At 45.2% G+C, this 16,030-nt stretch overlaps 1 protein-coding gene and 1 non-coding gene across 3 annotated transcripts; both read right to left on the bottom strand.

Moving 5' to 3' along the window:
* Positions 1–1,150: 1,150 nt before the first annotated feature.
* On the bottom strand, positions 1,151–15,995 carry Wdcp (WD repeat and coiled coil containing). 2 transcript variants are annotated; one of them, NM_001399126.1, is made up of 4 exons: positions 15,871–15,995; positions 7,718–9,557; positions 4,210–4,324; positions 1,151–1,889 (listed from the first exon to the last, which is right to left on the bottom strand). In NM_001399126.1, exons 2-4 carry the CDS (start codon positions 9,536–9,538, stop codon positions 1,669–1,671), a joined length of 2,157 nt encoding a protein of 718 aa, NP_001386055.1. In that variant the 5' UTR covers positions 9,539–9,557; positions 15,871–15,995; the 3' UTR covers positions 1,151–1,668. The 2 variants fall into 2 exon arrangements, with proteins under 2 accessions (NP_001386055.1, XP_087410374.1); XM_087554248.1 differs by having other exon boundaries at positions 15,642–15,960.
* Positions 11,749–11,855, bottom strand: LOC120093289 (U6 spliceosomal RNA). Its single transcript, XR_015623644.1, has one exon. It is a non-coding gene; the product is annotated as a U6 spliceosomal RNA (small nuclear RNA).
* Positions 15,996–16,030: the final 35 nt, after the last annotated feature.

The following is a 16,030-nucleotide window of genomic DNA, read 5'->3' as shown; positions in this document are numbered from 1 at the left end:
AACAGAGGTCACGGAAACGTCTGTGTAGGAGCTGCCATCAGTTGGAATCAGATTTACTATAAAGAAATGACACCGCACTGTGTCCACTAAAGAATACAAAAGTGGGGACTCTGCATGTGCAAATCCAGATCGTCACAAAGACCAGAGCTTCAGAGCAATCAAAGCAGTCACAGCGGCTGAGGTTGTACTGAAGACTCATTGCGAGGATTCTGCCCTGAGATCAGGAAGCACATCTTGAGGCAGTTGCATTGATTTTACTTGGGGTCCCTTAGTCCCTCTCTTTGCCTTTATAACAGCAGTGACTTCATCTCATCCCAGACACTTCCTCTGCCGATGGAGGCAGACCTCAGCCACCACTCTAGGCCACTGATGACAGCCCTGCGGCCTTCCTGTCCATTATCACAGCAGTTGTCTAATGCATCTGAACCACAAAATAGGCTTTTGCGTCTTTCCTAGCCCAGCTGCATCTTCATAAACGGCAGCAGACGGACAGCAGTCTCCAGAGGCACAAGGCATTTCCTCTCTGTGTACTTTTAAAGGAAGGAGGAGGGGAGTACCTGTGTTAATGGCACCTCCAGGGCTGAAGCAGGCATCTGCAGATGTGCTGCTCTCCCATGGCCTGCTCGATCTGCTGGCTGCAGGGCCTGTGTGGGAGACTGTCTGCAGCAGCTAGGTGTCCAGTTTAGGGGATCAGGGTCTTCCCCACTGTACTAAGCTGGCGCCTTATCAAGTATACACACACTAAGGCTTCCTAGAAACTCCTTAGAGTTCTGTGAAACTTTCAACTCTTTAAATACTTTCTGATCCTATGTCCGTCTCTCAGGTTTGAAAGGAGTTAAGAGAAAAATACCAAAGTTAAAGTGACAAATTGGGTTGGGGGTACAGGCTCTGTGGAAGCCAGAGCACCTGTCTGGCACATTCAAGATGGGCCTGAGCCCTACTTCATAAACAAACAACCAAACAGACAAACAAACGATAAGTTAACTAAGGAGGCTTATTCTTGGGAGGGAAAGACGGGAAATTTTTATGACCCTCAAACTGGAAAATAAAAGGACACATCTCAAGGAGAGCACTATAGATAGCAAGGCAAGAAAACGAGGTGTGGTCTCCCCAGGTGGGTGGCCACAAGCACGCGGGCGGTCCGAGGGGGTCACATCTTGGAAGTTTATTTAAAAGTTTAGCACACTTTAGGAGTCTCCGGACCTCTGTCAGCCAGAATTGTGTACGGGAGCAAGAGGGTTGGTTGTTTTTAGATCTGGAGAGAGCAGGCCAGCCTCAGAACTTCCAGATCCAGGCGGTCCTGAGAGCAGAAGTGTGTGTGGTCCCTGATTTCCTTTGCACTGGATCCCTGATGCCCCAGGAATTGGATTAAAAGGCTGTGCGCAGGCTCCCCAGCAGAATTCTCACCCGCACAGAGTCAGAGGACCTACTGCTACTCCATTGCATCCTATGAACACTCGTAGGCAGCGCTAACACAGCTTCGGGTTGGGGAAGCAAGGCCTTGGAGAAATAAAGTACAATCCATATGACCATGTGGTATCGTTCTTAGAATTCTGTCCTCAAAGTGGCACAGTCAGAATACATAAGCAGCCACTTGCCCTGTGGCCCAGCAGCACACAGCCCGAGGGGAATCGATAGCACATGCGCATGCGCCCTGCAAAGCAGCCATCAGGTCACGCTGTTGGAGCAGACAGCCGCATCTACATTCTGGGTAGCAAGGTTTCCCAAGACTTCAGGTGAAGGATCCGGATCCTGATTGTGAGAAAGCGAGCCTCTAGCTTCCTCTGGCTTAGACAGGCTGCCATCTCTCACCATGACAGTCTGGGCAGCTGTGAAAGTCAACGGGATGAAGTCTTGGCCGTCGGCACAGAGGAGGATCCAGTGGGAATCTACAAAGTAGGTGCACAGTACTTTAGGCCACCATACGATTCTATAAGGACAAACAGATGACTGCAAGGCGTAGTTACTACTGTTAGGTCTCACTCTTGAGCTGGAGCTGCTCTAGTACCGTGTAGCCCAAGGCTGCCTCAAACAGTTAATCATGACACGCTGTGCTGGGTCACAGGTACGCGCTGCTGCATGGGGCTAACTTGTAAAGAGGGAGATTCGGTAGTTGATATAAAATCTTAGAAACCCCATCATCTAACGCTTTTCGGAAAACATGGGGATGAAAGGGTGGAGTTGTATTAGGCTCAGAGCACAGCAATATGTACCTCAAAGACAACCGCCTCAGGTGGGTCACTCAAAGCTAAGAACATACAGTTTCCCTCGGGACTGATATTTATCATATGGGGCTGTGTACACAACAGCATGCATGTGTTCTTTGTATGCACTAGGATGGATACTAGTTTCTTCAGAAACTTCATGAGGAGGACCCACCCTACAGAGGAACTTTTTATCCTGTACATTCGGACCGACTGTAGCAATCCTAGGAGAGTGAGCAGACTAGAAGGAGGATAGTGACCTAGAAAATCCCGGCTTGCTTTAGGGCATTAGAGTGACAAGTACAAGTCTCAGAGATCCTGTGCTTTACTTCTGAAAAACACACACTGCAAAAAGTAAAAGACAAATATGTAGGAAGGTTTTTCCTTTTTATAATGGTTAAAACTGAAGATGACTAGGGCTGGAGAGATAGCTCAGAGGTTAAGAGCACTGACTGCTCTTCCAGAGGTCCTGAGTTCAATTCCCAACAACTACATGGTGGCTCACAACCATCTGTAATGAAACCTGGTGACCTCTTCTGGTGCATAGGCATACATGCAGGCAGAACATTGTATACATAATAAATGAACAAATCGGGGCTGGGGATTTAGCTCAGTGGTAGAGCGCTTACCTAGGAAGCGCAAGGCCCTGGGTTCGGTCCCCAGCTCCGAAAAAAAGAACCAAAAAATAAATAAATAAATAAATGAACAAATCCTTTTTTAAAAAAAGAAAATGACTTAAATCTGTATTTTTTATTTTACTTAAAAGTATGAGTGACCTGCCTGTATGTATGTGTGTGTTTGAGAGTGCACGGCCAGCACTCAGAGCCTTCAAGGAAGAAGGCTGAACCCAATGCCCTTGTCTCCTATGTCAGTGTGTGCACGGTGTACAGGTGAAATACTCATACATGTAAAATAGGGATAGGCTGGAGAGATGGCTCAGCAGGTAAGAGCAACAGCTGTTCTTCCAGAGGTCCAGGGTTCAATTCCTAGCAAGTGCATGAGGGCAAACATACATCTGTAACACCAGGCACAGAGAATTTAATGCCCTCTGCTGACCTCTATGGGTACTGCATGCATATATATGCCTGAAGAAACACATTAAAAAAATGATAGTAAATGTTTAAAAATAAAACACAAATACATAAACAAGAAACTATGATAAAATAAAAATGGTATACTTCAGAAATAATACTAACCTGTCAAAAATGGCAACTGTAAAGCCATATGTAAATGTATCTGTCAAAACTGAAAAATGTTACAATGATAAAGGGAAAAATAAAATGTCTTATGTTCAATGTGGTGGCTGCTATTTAAAAATAAAAATGAGCTGGTCAGTAGTGGTGCATGCCTTTATTAATCCCAGCATTTAGGAATTCTGTAAGTTTGAGACCAGTCTGGTCTACAGAGTGAGTTCCAGGACAGCGAGGGCTACAAAATGAAATGAAATGGAAGGAAGAAAGGAAGAGACCAGCCATGGTCTGTGTGTGCTGAGGAGGGCATCAGGTAGGCCCTGCGTGTAGTCCTGTCCTTCGCATCCCCCCACTGCCTCCACCTGAGCATGTCAACTGCACACTGCAGTGTTTCTATGTCCGGTGCATTGGGTTGCAACGGGAACGCTGCAGCTGCAATGTTCTGCCTTGCAGCTCAGTTTTCTTTTTTAAAAGGGATACGAGGGGTTGGGGATTTAGCTCAGTGGTAGAGCGCTTGCCTAGGAAGCGCAAGGCCCTGGGTTCGGTCCCCAGCTCCGAAAAAAAGAACCAAAAAAAAAAAAAAACAAAACAAAACAAAAAAAAAAAAAAACAAAAAAGGGATACGAGTCCCCCAGGAAAGGGTTGTAATATCTCTAGTGGGGCAGGGTATACAGTAGGCAGTCAGGGTATATAGTAGGCAATTAATCATATTTATTCACTATTTAGTGAATCCCCTGAATGGCTGGATGGTACCATTTCCATTCCTGAAGCTTCAGAACAGACGGGAGGGAGAGGGGGCTCTGGCTTTCACCTACCGTGCAGCATTTCAACGAGGTGGAGGCCAAACATCTGTTGAATGGTACTGAGCCTTAGTCTGCCGTCACAGAGAAGCACAGCTCTTTTTTCAGCAGGACCCACAGAACAAGGTTTCTTCAAGTAAAAGTAAAAGTGGTTAACCGACTATTAAAGCAATGGACTGACAGCTCTTAAGAACAATGTAGAGGGAGCTGGGCATAGTGGACATGCCTCGGATCCAGCACTGGGGGATAGGGAACAGAGACAGGCAGAGCTCTGTGAGTTTAAGGCTAGCCTAGTCTACAAGGCAAGTTGAGGCCAGCCCAGGCTTACATAGGGAGACCCTGTCTCAAAACAAACATTTTTTTTTTTGTCATGAAAGAATGAAGTCATTTTAGAAGTGATTTAAAATCTACCTTGAGGAAAATATCTTTAAATTGTTACGGTTCTAACTTAAGATTCACTATTAACCTAAAAGCATAATTGTGAACATAGAATAAAATATTACTTCTAGGGCCAGGTAGTTTTATGCTGGCTAGTTTTATGTCAACTTGGCACAAGGTATAGTCATTCAAGAGGAAGGCACCTCAACTGAGAAAATGCTGGCATAAGACTGGGTTGTGTGCAAGGCAGTAGGGCATTTTCTTAATTAGTGATTGACGGGGGAGGGCCCAGCCCATTGTGGGTGGGGCCATCCCTGCACTGGTAGTCCTGGGTCTATAAGAAAGCAGGCTGGACAAGTCATGGGGAACAAGCCAGTAAGCAGCATCCCTGCATGGCCTCCGCATCAGCTCCTGCCTCCAGGTTCCTGGCTTGCATGATGATGAGCTATTATATGGAACTGTGGGTGAAATAAACCCTTTCCTCCTCCACAGGTTGCTTTTGGTCACAGTGTTCACCACGGCAAAAGTTTCATTACTAAGACACCAGGCCAGTGAGATGGCTCGGTGGCAAAAATCACTTGTCACTTAGGTTATGAAACCCAAGTTCAATCCCTAGAATCAAGACAGAAGGAGAGAACTGATGGGTTTGTGTTTGTTTGTTTAAGACAGTCTCACATATAGTCCTGGTTGGCCTGCAAATGACCGTGTAACCAAGGATGGCCTTGAACTCAAGAGATTCGTCAGCCCCTCCTCCCCAGCACTAGCACCGTTGGCTGTGCCACCACAACCCGCTTCTGATTGTTGACAGTCGTCCTCTAACCTCTACATGCATGCCCACCTGACACGAACATATTATATACAAACACGCGATGATAAATAAAAGTTACTTTTACATTATACATTTCTTTTAATTATTTAAATATTCTCTTCGTTAAGTATTTGGGGAACAGTGTTACAATGGAACTGGAGATCTGGTTCAGTGAAATGAGTCAAACTCATTTTGTGTGTGTGAGTGTTTTGCTGCACATGCGTCTGTATACCCGTGTGCACTAGTACCAGAAGACGTCAGAAGACAGCCTGGAACCAAACTCTGGTCATCTAGGATAGCAATACATGTCCTTCTGTTGGTCTGTCCTCCCTTCCTCCTCTCTCTCCTTCTCTCTCTCTCTTTCTCTCTCTCTCTCCTTCCCTTCCTCCCTCCCTCCCTTCCTTCCTTTCTTCCTTGGGATTTCTTTTCTTTTCTTTTTTGAGAGAGGATTTCGCTATGTAGGCCTAACTGGCCTAGAACTCACTATGTAGACCAGACCAGCCTCTAACTCACAGATATCCTCCTGCCTCTGCCTCTCAAGTGCTGGAATTAAAGGAATCTGCCACTATGCCCAGCCTAGTTCATGTTCTTAACAGCCACCTCTCCAGCTCCTAATAACTTTTTAAACACAAGTAGAAAATGGAATTAAATGGGCGATTCTCCTCAAATGGTAGAGGTTGGTTTAGTGCACACAAGACTGAGTTGGTCCCCAGCACGGCATAAAACCAGGTCTTGGGGTGCACACCTATAACCACAGCACTTCAGGGTGAAGGCAGAAGGATAAGAAGCTCAGGGTCTTAGTCTGGGGAGATGGTTTAGGCAGAAGTGTACCTGCCACAAAAGCAGTAGAGTCAGAGTTAAATGGAAAAACAGAGAAGAAAAGCAGGGTAGGTGCTGGCCAGAGTGGAGACCAGTGACCTGGAACTCACTGGCCATTCAGTGAGAGCCAGGTTCAGTGAGAAACCTGGTCAAGCGGAAACCTTCCCTCCAGACACAATGTGCACACACACACACACACACACACACACGACTCCCATGAACACACACACATACACATTGAACAAGTTCAATGGCATCCTTGAGAGGCTAGCCTAAGCTACAAAAATAAACAAAAAATATTGTAGAAGTACACTCTTTGAATTTGCACTTCTCCTCTTGAAACCAATCCAACAAAAATAAATAAAGGCACTACATCAAGTGAATAAATACACTCTTTCAGCACCATCTGAGGTACCCAACTGAAAATGAGGCTGCGTAAATATGCATGCTCACCCTGAGGTACAGTGCACCCCATGACTCCACTGTGGCAAGCAGTGACAGCACACTACACACACACACACACACACACACACACACACACACACACACTTTACGTGTTACACAAGGATCTGTGTTAGAGTTTATGTGTATGGAGGCAAACGTGGGAGGAGCCACATGGCTGCTAGTTGAAAAGTGAACATGACAGAACAGAGCCAGACACAATGTGAAAAGAAGTGTCCATGATTAAAAAAAAAAAAAAATATGTGGAGAGGTGGCTCAGTGGTTAAGAGCACTGACTGCTCTTCCAGAGGTCCCGAGTTCAATTCCCAGCAACCACATGCTGGCTCACAACCATCTGTAATGGGATCTGGCGCCCTCTTCTGGTGTGTCTGAAGACAGCTACAGTGTATTCATATATAATAAATAAATAAACCTTTAAAAAAGTGTGATGTACTTACATCTGCACATATAAGGATGCATTCAAAACATATTTTATGTGTGCATTGGTGTTTTGCCTGCATGTATGTCTGTGTGTCTGTGTGAGAATATCAGATCTTGCAAATATAGACTGTTGTGAGCTGCCATGTGGGCGCTGGGAATTGAACCCCAGTCCTCTGAAAGAGCAGTCAGTCCTCTTAACAGCTGAGCCATCTCTCCTGCCTTAAAACATTTTAAGGCTTACAACCATCTGAAATGGGAATCTTCTGCTGTGTTAGTAGACAGCTACAGTGTACTCATATACATAAAATAAATAAATCTTTAAAAACATTTTAAATGATAACACACACACACAGTTTTTGAAATGAATAGACACAATTAACCCTATTTTCTCCCTAAATATAAGTCAACGGAGTGTAGTCATTGATTTCCACACCAAGGATATGATAAAATCTCGCTAAACCCTGGTGTGAGCACTTTTGGTAGGCTAATGCCCATCTAATTGTGCAAAGGAATTGTCAGACGCAGGTCACTGAGCTCCACTCAAAGCCCTCCCCGCCCTCCCCTGAGTGTTTCTGGCAGGACAGACAGGATGCAAGAGCTTCCTGCATAGTGAAAGTTCCTCAAAAGAGATGTTACCTGGTAAATGAGGTGAACATAGGGAGGGTCGTGAGAAGGTGGGTACGCGGGAGAGACTCGCTTCTCCTTGTGTAGAAAATCCTTGATTTCAAAAAGATACTGCTGCATTCCAACCAGGTGCCTAGACAGACTCCCCAGCTCTCTGGAAAGTGGGCAAGTTTCCTTTTGTAAGTTCTCCGTTGCAGGTGAATTCACTTCTGGGGTGCTGGTGTGATCTGGGGTCCTGCTGGGTCTAGGCAATGCTGTGCAAAGCCAGGAGGGCCTGTGACAGACTTCATGGACAATGGAATCACTGGACAGAGGGGACAAGGGACTTTTAATTTCTTGAATAAGGGCTTTTCCAGACCTCCCACTCTGAGTACTGGAGTTAGCTGTTAGCAAGAGTCCTTGGCTCAGGGGACTCACGCATGGGGAAAGGCTCTCGGTGAACTTTTCTTCTCTATCTGCTTTATTTAATAGAGCATTGATATCAGCATAAGCACCCTGACTTTCAGCAGATGTTCCAGAAGATTCTCTTCCCAGAGTTATTTCTCTAACTGTCAGATAAACAGTATACTGATCAGATTCTGAAGAAGGGAGAAAGGCTGTTTCTGTGGGCTTCTGTTTCCCTACAGTAATTAATAATAATCTGTCTGTCAAGAAACATACACCTTTTGGTCTTTCGTTACTCTCTAACTGAATTTGCTGAATATTTGGCATAGAAGATGGAGCGACAGAATAGATCAAAATTACGTTGCACGTATTGGAAGCCACAGCCACTAGCTGTGCTGTCAGGGTAAATGCTATTATGTCAGGAACCAGAATGCCTGGAATAGCGACCTTTTTTGTCATGGTCACTGCTTTCTTAAAGGTTACCAGGATCAAATGTGAAGAATCTTGGCCAGTTCCAGTCAAGTAGTCCTTTTTTCTTAAACAAATAAGAGACCTCTGCTCGGCTCCAGATCGGTTGAAATGTATGTGAGTCAGATCCAGAGGAACTGACAAGGGAGAAACTGCTGCTCCAGAATTCATTTCTGCAGCGGCTTCCTGCTCATCTACAGGGGGCGTTTCACTCACACCCACAGGATGAGGATGTACAGCACCATCTTCACCATTCGGGGGGCCGCCAAAGGCGTCGGATGCATTTAAGCTACAAAGCTTATGGAGTGGAAGTTCGGTGGCCACAGCGACCTGTGAGTTCCCCGTGGCTGTGATGGTGCGGATGCAACAGTGCACAGGAAACACTGGGCAGAAGGAGCAGCTATGAAGAGACTTCTGAGAACTGTCCCAAATGTAAGAATGGAGGCTGCTGTCTACTGCCACCACCAGCCTCTGGCCATCCAGGGTCCAACAAGCACAGTAAACGCGGCCCCTGGTGTTGATGTCCACTTTTACCCTGGGACCGCCATCTTGGTGGACGTTAGGGAAAATGGAGACATCCCGTGCAGTCAACACGGTCAGGACAGGGTCTTTTGGGTGCCACATGCAGCCCTGAGGAAGGATAGGGAGTGACTCTCTGATCTCAGAGGTCTGACACATCTGCCATTTGCTTGATCCTATAGTGCTGGGACACAGCTGCCAAACCGAGACAAGCTTTCTGTGCTGGACCGCAAGCAGAGAGGGCACGTGCACTGTGCTGACAGGGGCCCAGGAAACCCCGCAGACAGATTCAAAACTTCCAATGACTTGGGAGTCCCCGAACTTGGCCTCTCCGCTATGAAGCTGTAAATCAGTCAGGACTACCCGATTCCCGTCGGTCCACGCCAGGCCCTGGGTTGGATGTACTGCTTGATTCAGTGAGTTCAGTCCTGTCCTGGGCAGTTTTCCGTTTCCCAGCTCCATCCTTTCTGATAAAGGCTATCTGGAATGATTAAGGAGGAAAGTTACGAAGGGGCGTGGTGGCGGCGCATACCTTTAATGCCAGCACTCAGGAGCTCCAAAGTGTTAAAAAAAATTTACAACAAAATAAACTCCAGTTGCTTAAAGACTTAAATGAATAAAACAATCAATAGGCAATTCTGCAAAATATAAGACTATTTTACCATACTACATATAGTAAGTCGATCACGTACAGAAGTGTTCGTAACTAGTACAAGCACGTAACTCAGTGGTAGAGCACTTGCCTGGGATATTCAAGTGCTAGGTTCAACCACTCATATAGAAAACAAATATCAGGTTCAGGTCCATATTTCCAATACCCTGGAGTGGAAGGCAGGAGGATCAGGAGTTCAAAGCCATCCTTAGCGCTACAGCAATTGCGAGGCCAGCCTGGGCTGCATGAGATCCTGTCTCAACAAGGAAAATAGAACAGGTAGGTCAGAGCTTGAAGCAATGCACCGTGAGACATGGATTGCTTAGCAAGTGTGATATCTAAAAAAAAAAAAAAAAAGAGTGAGCATGTCAATACAGAATTAGACCAATGATTCTCAACCTTTTTGTGGACTTGAACAACTCTTTCAGAAGGGGGATCACCTAAGACCATCAGAAAACACGGATATCATTTAGACTTATAACAGTAGCAAAATTAGTGTTATGAAGTAGCAACAAAAATGGTTTTATGGTTGGGGTCACCACAACATGAGGAACTATTTTAGAGGGTCATTAGGAAGGTTGAGAACTACTGTGTTAGACAATTGGAGGCAGGGGTAGTGCTTACCCATAGGCCCATATACTCAAGAAGCTGAGGCAGGCGATCAGCTAAGGCCATCCATCTGAGACCAGCCTGGGTAAGATCTCAAAAGAGAGAAAGAACTTCCATATGGAGAAATCTCTAAGAGTGGAATTCATGATAACCCATGAATGTGTGCTATTTAGGAAAAACGTGCACCAATATGCGTGTCTGTGTGTGTGTGTTTGTTTACACAGAGACTCAGGGAAGGGTCAAGAAAGACGGGGAAACTGTTCACAGTACTCAATAAGATAAGGTGGCCTAAGAGACCAAGTGGGCTTTTCAATTTCTGTATTTGGAGAGAATTCTTTTTAAAATCATATATTCGAATTAATGTTCTTTTTATTTTTAAAGATGTATTTATTATACATAAGTACACTGTAGCTGTCTTCAGACACACCAGAAGAGGGCATCAAATCCCATTACAGATGGTTGTGAGCCACCAAGTGGTTGCTGGGAATTGAACTCAGGACCTCTATTAGAACAGTCAGTGCTCTTAACTGCTGAGCCATCTCTCCAGCCCTCAGATTATCTTCTTATAGTAAAATATTTATATATAAAATATAGACTTACTTCATAAAGAGTTTTAAGACTTTAAAAAAAAATCTTAGCCTTTAAACAGTCAAAGAATAGTAACAATTTTTTGTTCACCACTGAAGGCTGAACCCAGGGCCTGCACATGCTAGGCCGCTACTGCGAGAACTAGACCCCATGCCTATCCACAGGCAGTCTCCCCAACACTCATCGGTGAACAGGCGTGAAGGCCAGATGTCAGGCCCGGCATGGCCCTGGTGGGAACAGAATGACATGGTTCCTACCCCTAGGACAGGGCTCCGGTGTGAGCCTCCAGGATGTGGGTGTAAGGCTTGTTTGTGTAATAATGAACAAAGTTTCTGGACCCACAGCAGAGGAGGACTCTCTCCTTCTGCGCATCATCCTCCCTGTAAATGTTAATGACTCCATGATAATTAGAAACACCAGGAGTTGGGGTTGGGGATTTAGCTCAGTGGTAGAGCGCTTGCCTAGGAAGTGCAAGGCCCTGGGTTCAGTCCCAGCTCCGGAAAAAAAAGAACCAAAAAAAAAAAAAGAAACACCAGGAGTTGAGAGTGTGGCTGTGTCTCAGCAAAAATGGTAAACACTGGGACCTTCAGGACAGCCCTTAAGGCTATGAGAAAGAGCTTTAAATACAGGAGTTCAAAATGTATTATTTTTTCAACTATGCAAAAAATAAGGATGCAATATGGACTTTATGAGGGGCTTCATGAATCTAAAGGAACAAAAGCAGCAGTGCGGTGAGCCAACTTGTTAGAAAATTACTAAGGACAGAGATAAAGAGATTTGGGGAGTGGTGATCGAAAGAGATCCCACCTAGGTTAAGTTTTTTTTTTTAATGGAAGGTTTCACCAATTTGCGTGTCATCCTTGGGCAGGGGCCATGCTAATCTTCTCTGTATTGTTCCAATTTTAGTATATGTGCTGCCGAATCAAGTATTATTTTGTTTATGTTTACAAAGGGGGATAGATTCCTGAGTTCAGCATCAGCCTAGGATAGAGCAAGATTAGGGTCAGGCCTGGTGGAAATGCTAACATCAGGGCAGGGTCCCACCCAAACTATCTTATTATCTATGCTCTGAATTCTTTTGCAATGTTAAGGGGAAAAAAATGTATGCTTGCTGTTTCTTAAGAGTCAAAGGGCTGGGGTCATGGGATGCTGACACATAAGAAAATCAAAAGGGTACATGAGTAAACGACTGGATTGGTATGTGAAATAAAGGCTGGACCTGTGTTCTGCAGGAGAGCTATCCAGAGAAATTTTTAGGATAAAAAGAGAACTGTAGGGGCTGGGGGCTGGAGGCTGGGGAGATGGTTCAGTAGTTAAGAGCACTGACTGCTCATCCAGAGGTCCTGAGTTCAAACCCCAGCAACCACATGGTCCTGTAAAGGGATCCAATGCCCTCTTCCGGTGTGTCTGAAGACAGTGTACTCATAAAATAAATAGAGAGAGAGAGAGAGAGAGAGAGAGAGAGAGAGAGAGAGGGAGAGGGAGAGGGAGAGAGGGAGGGAGGGAGAGGGAGAGGGAGAGAGAGGGAGAGAGAGGGAGAGAGAGGGAGAGAGAGAGAGAGAGAGAGAGAGAGAGAGAGAGAGAGAGAGAGAGAGAGAGAGAGACAGAACTGCTTGGAAAACTGACACAAGCACACAGAATATAGACAGAGAGATCTCCCAAGAGAAAGCTGAACTTAGAAGCAGAACTCCAAAGAGAAGGCAAAAGCTGTACTAAGCAGAATCTTCAGCCTGGACCCATGAGGTGACTTTGAATCCTTTCCAGACACCCCTTCTGTCAGAACTCCTCTCCAAGTGGAGGCTGGTCCTTGGCAGCTGGGGTGTAGTTCAGAGGTGAAGCTGTAAGCTGGTAGCCTTGGGCTCTTAGTGAACACTGCCAATGCATACAATATTTAATCTTTTTGGTTCTCAAAGGACCATCCAGTTTACACACACCATTCTGCACCACTCACTTCACCCGCTCTGGCTGGGCTCCTTCTGCAGTCCCTTCGGTAAGGAGGCTCTCACCACTCCCGCCCTAATAGACATGGTTTAACCTGTCTCATTGGTTGGTCAAGTGACAAAGAGGGAACTTTAGAGGTAGCCTTTAGGCTCTATCTAAAGAAGCAGATGCTCTCCAGAAACGACCTGGCAGTCAGTGTGTGACCTAGCTGCAAATGTTGTCTCCTCACCAGCAAGTCTGTCCTTAGGATCTTGTACTAAGGAGGAATGCTCTGCTCTGTGTTTACTCAGTGTTATCACATCGAGTGACTCCACAGTGACTTGCTAAACGGGGATGAGTCCCTTGTTGTTACTAATGGTGAGGACTGGAGCCTCGACTGCACTGGTCTACAGCATGTGGTTTGTCTCTGGCAACTACTTGGGAACTTTAAGAGAGTTTTATTGATAAATAATGCATGACATATCTTCCTGGGCAGAAAATTTCCTAATGGAGCAACTAAATAATAAACCAATTTAGATGACACATTTCAAGCTTCAGTCTAATGTCACTGACAGTGAGATCCGGGAAACACAAGCATGGTCACAGTGGGCCTTTCAGGAGAGTGAGTAAACACATTTGCCTCTAGGAAGAAAGCGGACAGAATTCCTCAAACGCTAACAATTACAAAAACCTACTTTATTCCCTTCTGCTGAACTGACACAGGATCTCTTCACTCTCTTCCCCTTTTGTCAGGTCAAATGGACGTCACCTTCTAGTCTTCTCTTTCTGAATGAATTGGGCATTACATGCTGTTAGGCAGATTTTTTTTAAAGTGTAAGATTTATTTTTTTAAAGATTTATTTATGTATTACATATGAGTACACTGTAATTGTCTTCAGACACACCAGAAGAGGGCATCGGATCCCATTACAGATGGTTGTGAGCCACCACATGGTTGCTGGGAATTGAACTCAGGACCTCTGGAAGAACAGTCAGTGCTCTTAACCACTGAGCCATCTCTCCAGCCCCAAGGATTAATGTTTGTGTGTGTGTGTGTGTGTGTGTGTGTGTGTGTGTGTGTATGTGTGTGTACATGCATAACACACATGTGAAGGTCAGAAAACAACTTTTAGGAGTTGGTTCTCTCCTTTCACCATATGGGTCCTAGATATACACTCAGTTGATATAAACCCGAGTTCAATTCCTAAATCCCCAAAAAATTCAAGGAAAGAACTCACAAAAGTTGTCCTGTGACTTCCACCCATCTGCCATAGTATGTGTACCCTGACCTAGTCAGGGGAGTGCTTCTTAATAATAGATAAAAATAAAAGCCTGGCTGTGGTGGTACATGCCTTTAATCCCAGCACCCCGAGGGGCAGAGGTAGACAGATCTCTGAGTTCGAGGCCAACCTGATCTACAGAGAGATTACCAGGGCAGACAAGATTACACAGAGAAATCCTGGTGTGGGAGAACAGACAAACAAACAAAAACCCAAAACCAAATGGAAAAAAAAGTAAACAAAAAGCAAAGGGTAAAATAAAAACGAGAGAGGAAACGAAGTTTGCAGCTGTTTCCACAGAGAAAAGACTGGACACAGGAGATGCTTCTCTGTAGACAAAAAGACTGTGCTATCAGACACGATGTGAATACTGAAAAATATTTTTGAGGGACAGCATGCAAAGTTTTAGCTTGGGAAAGAGTTGAACCATTAACCAGAGATGCAGAAGGCTGTATACTTTGAAGATGAGAAAGGTGTGTAGTATGTTATTTATTTATTTATTTATTTATTTTTAAAAGATTTATTTATTATATATAAGTACTCTGTCGCTGTCTTCAGACACACCAGAAGAGGGCACCAGATCTCATTACAGGTGGTTGTGAGCCACCATGGATTGCTGGGATTTGAACTCAGGCCCTCTAGAAGAGCAGTCGGTCCTCTTAACCACTAAGCCATCTCTCTAGCCCAATGTATTTATTTTTGATACAGGCCCTCTTGTAGCCCAGACAGGCCTGGAGCTTCTTGTCCTTCTGCCTGTACTTCCTAAGTAATGAGAATAATACTGACCTGCTGAGGATGGAACCCAGAGCCTTGTGTATGCTAGGCAAACACTCCACCAACTGAGATACAGCCAGTTATGACAAAATTTAGTATTAAATTTCATGTAAAGCACCTCTAAGGTTGCAATGGATGTACCTTAGGCAGTCACGGGAAGGATTTGGGAGTCACTGACATAAGGTAAGTAAAGCCAAAGCAATTAAGGATCTCATCATTAAAAAAACCAAACCAAACCAAAACCAGAAAGCTAGCCAAAGATAGCCCAGCAGTTATCAGGGTCTTGTGCACAAGTCTGACACCCGAGTCCAACCCCTGGATCCCACAAAGAGGCAGGAGAGAACCAATTCACAAAAGTTACCCCATGACTTCCAACTTTGCGCCAGAGCAGGAGCACATGCCTGCGCAAACGCTGATGCACACGCACGGCCTCGAGGTCGGTTAGACTACACAGTGAGTTTCAGGCTAGCACAGACAGCAAAATGACACCCAGTCTCAAAAAGACGAAACCAGATAAAAACCAAACCAAAAACAAAGCAAAATCTGACCTGAGACAGAGATACTGACTACAGCTTAACTGAATACCGGTTAGAGCCTCCTGCAATTAACTAAAAGCTCGGCTATTATGATTTGTGATTTAAAACAAGTTCTTAGTTCGGTTTGTTCAAACACCTCAAAGTTCGTAGGCGATTTTACCTTGCTACAAATAAGGCTATATTCCTTAAGCTCTATTATCTATTACCATAAGAATCACTCGAGCATCCCAAGGGCACTTGTTAAAGTCCACACCGCTTGCTTCTACTGCAGTCTGATCCTCTTCAACTCTCCCTCACACACGGTCCGTCCGCCTCATTCTCAACTTCTCCCCACGCCCACATCCCTGGGCCTTAAGTGCCATCCACCTCTTCCCTTCCCAGCCCCGGCCTCCCTAACACCCGCCAGGCCTTGCCACAAAAAACCCCACGAAATACCTTGGTCTCTCTACCTCCCCGCCCCACACATAAAATCCCGGGGGCCGCTCACGTCACAAGACAGCGGATCAGAAGTCCCGGGCAACTAACGGAAGCCTCGGCCTTTGGACCTCCGAGAATCCTCCAGGCTATTGGTTATTGAGTGCGTTACATAGGCGGC

Source organism: Rattus norvegicus, chromosome 6 (assembly GCF_021556685.1).
Source record: "Rattus norvegicus strain SHRSP/BbbUtx chromosome 6, alternate assembly SHRSP_T2T, whole genome shotgun sequence".
NCBI classification, from domain to species: Eukaryota; Metazoa; Chordata; class Mammalia; order Rodentia; family Muridae; genus Rattus; species Rattus norvegicus.
The sequence above is the reverse complement of the archived record's forward strand: the minus strand, read 5'-3'. Positions and strand labels throughout refer to the sequence as shown.

Coding starts and splice junctions, on each gene's coding strand:
- Wdcp (NM_001399126.1), bottom strand. CDS start 9,538: ATGGAGCTGGGAAACGGAAAACTGCCCAGGACAGGACTGAACTCACTG. Junction 4,325..7,717: donor ATGTTCACCTCATTTACCAG/GTAACATCTCTT, acceptor TTTTACTTGAAG/AAACCTTGTTCTGTGGGTCC. Junction 1,890..4,209: donor CCTCGTTGAAATGCTGCACG/GTAGGTGAAAGC, acceptor CCTACTTTGTAG/ATTCCCACTGGATCCTCCTC.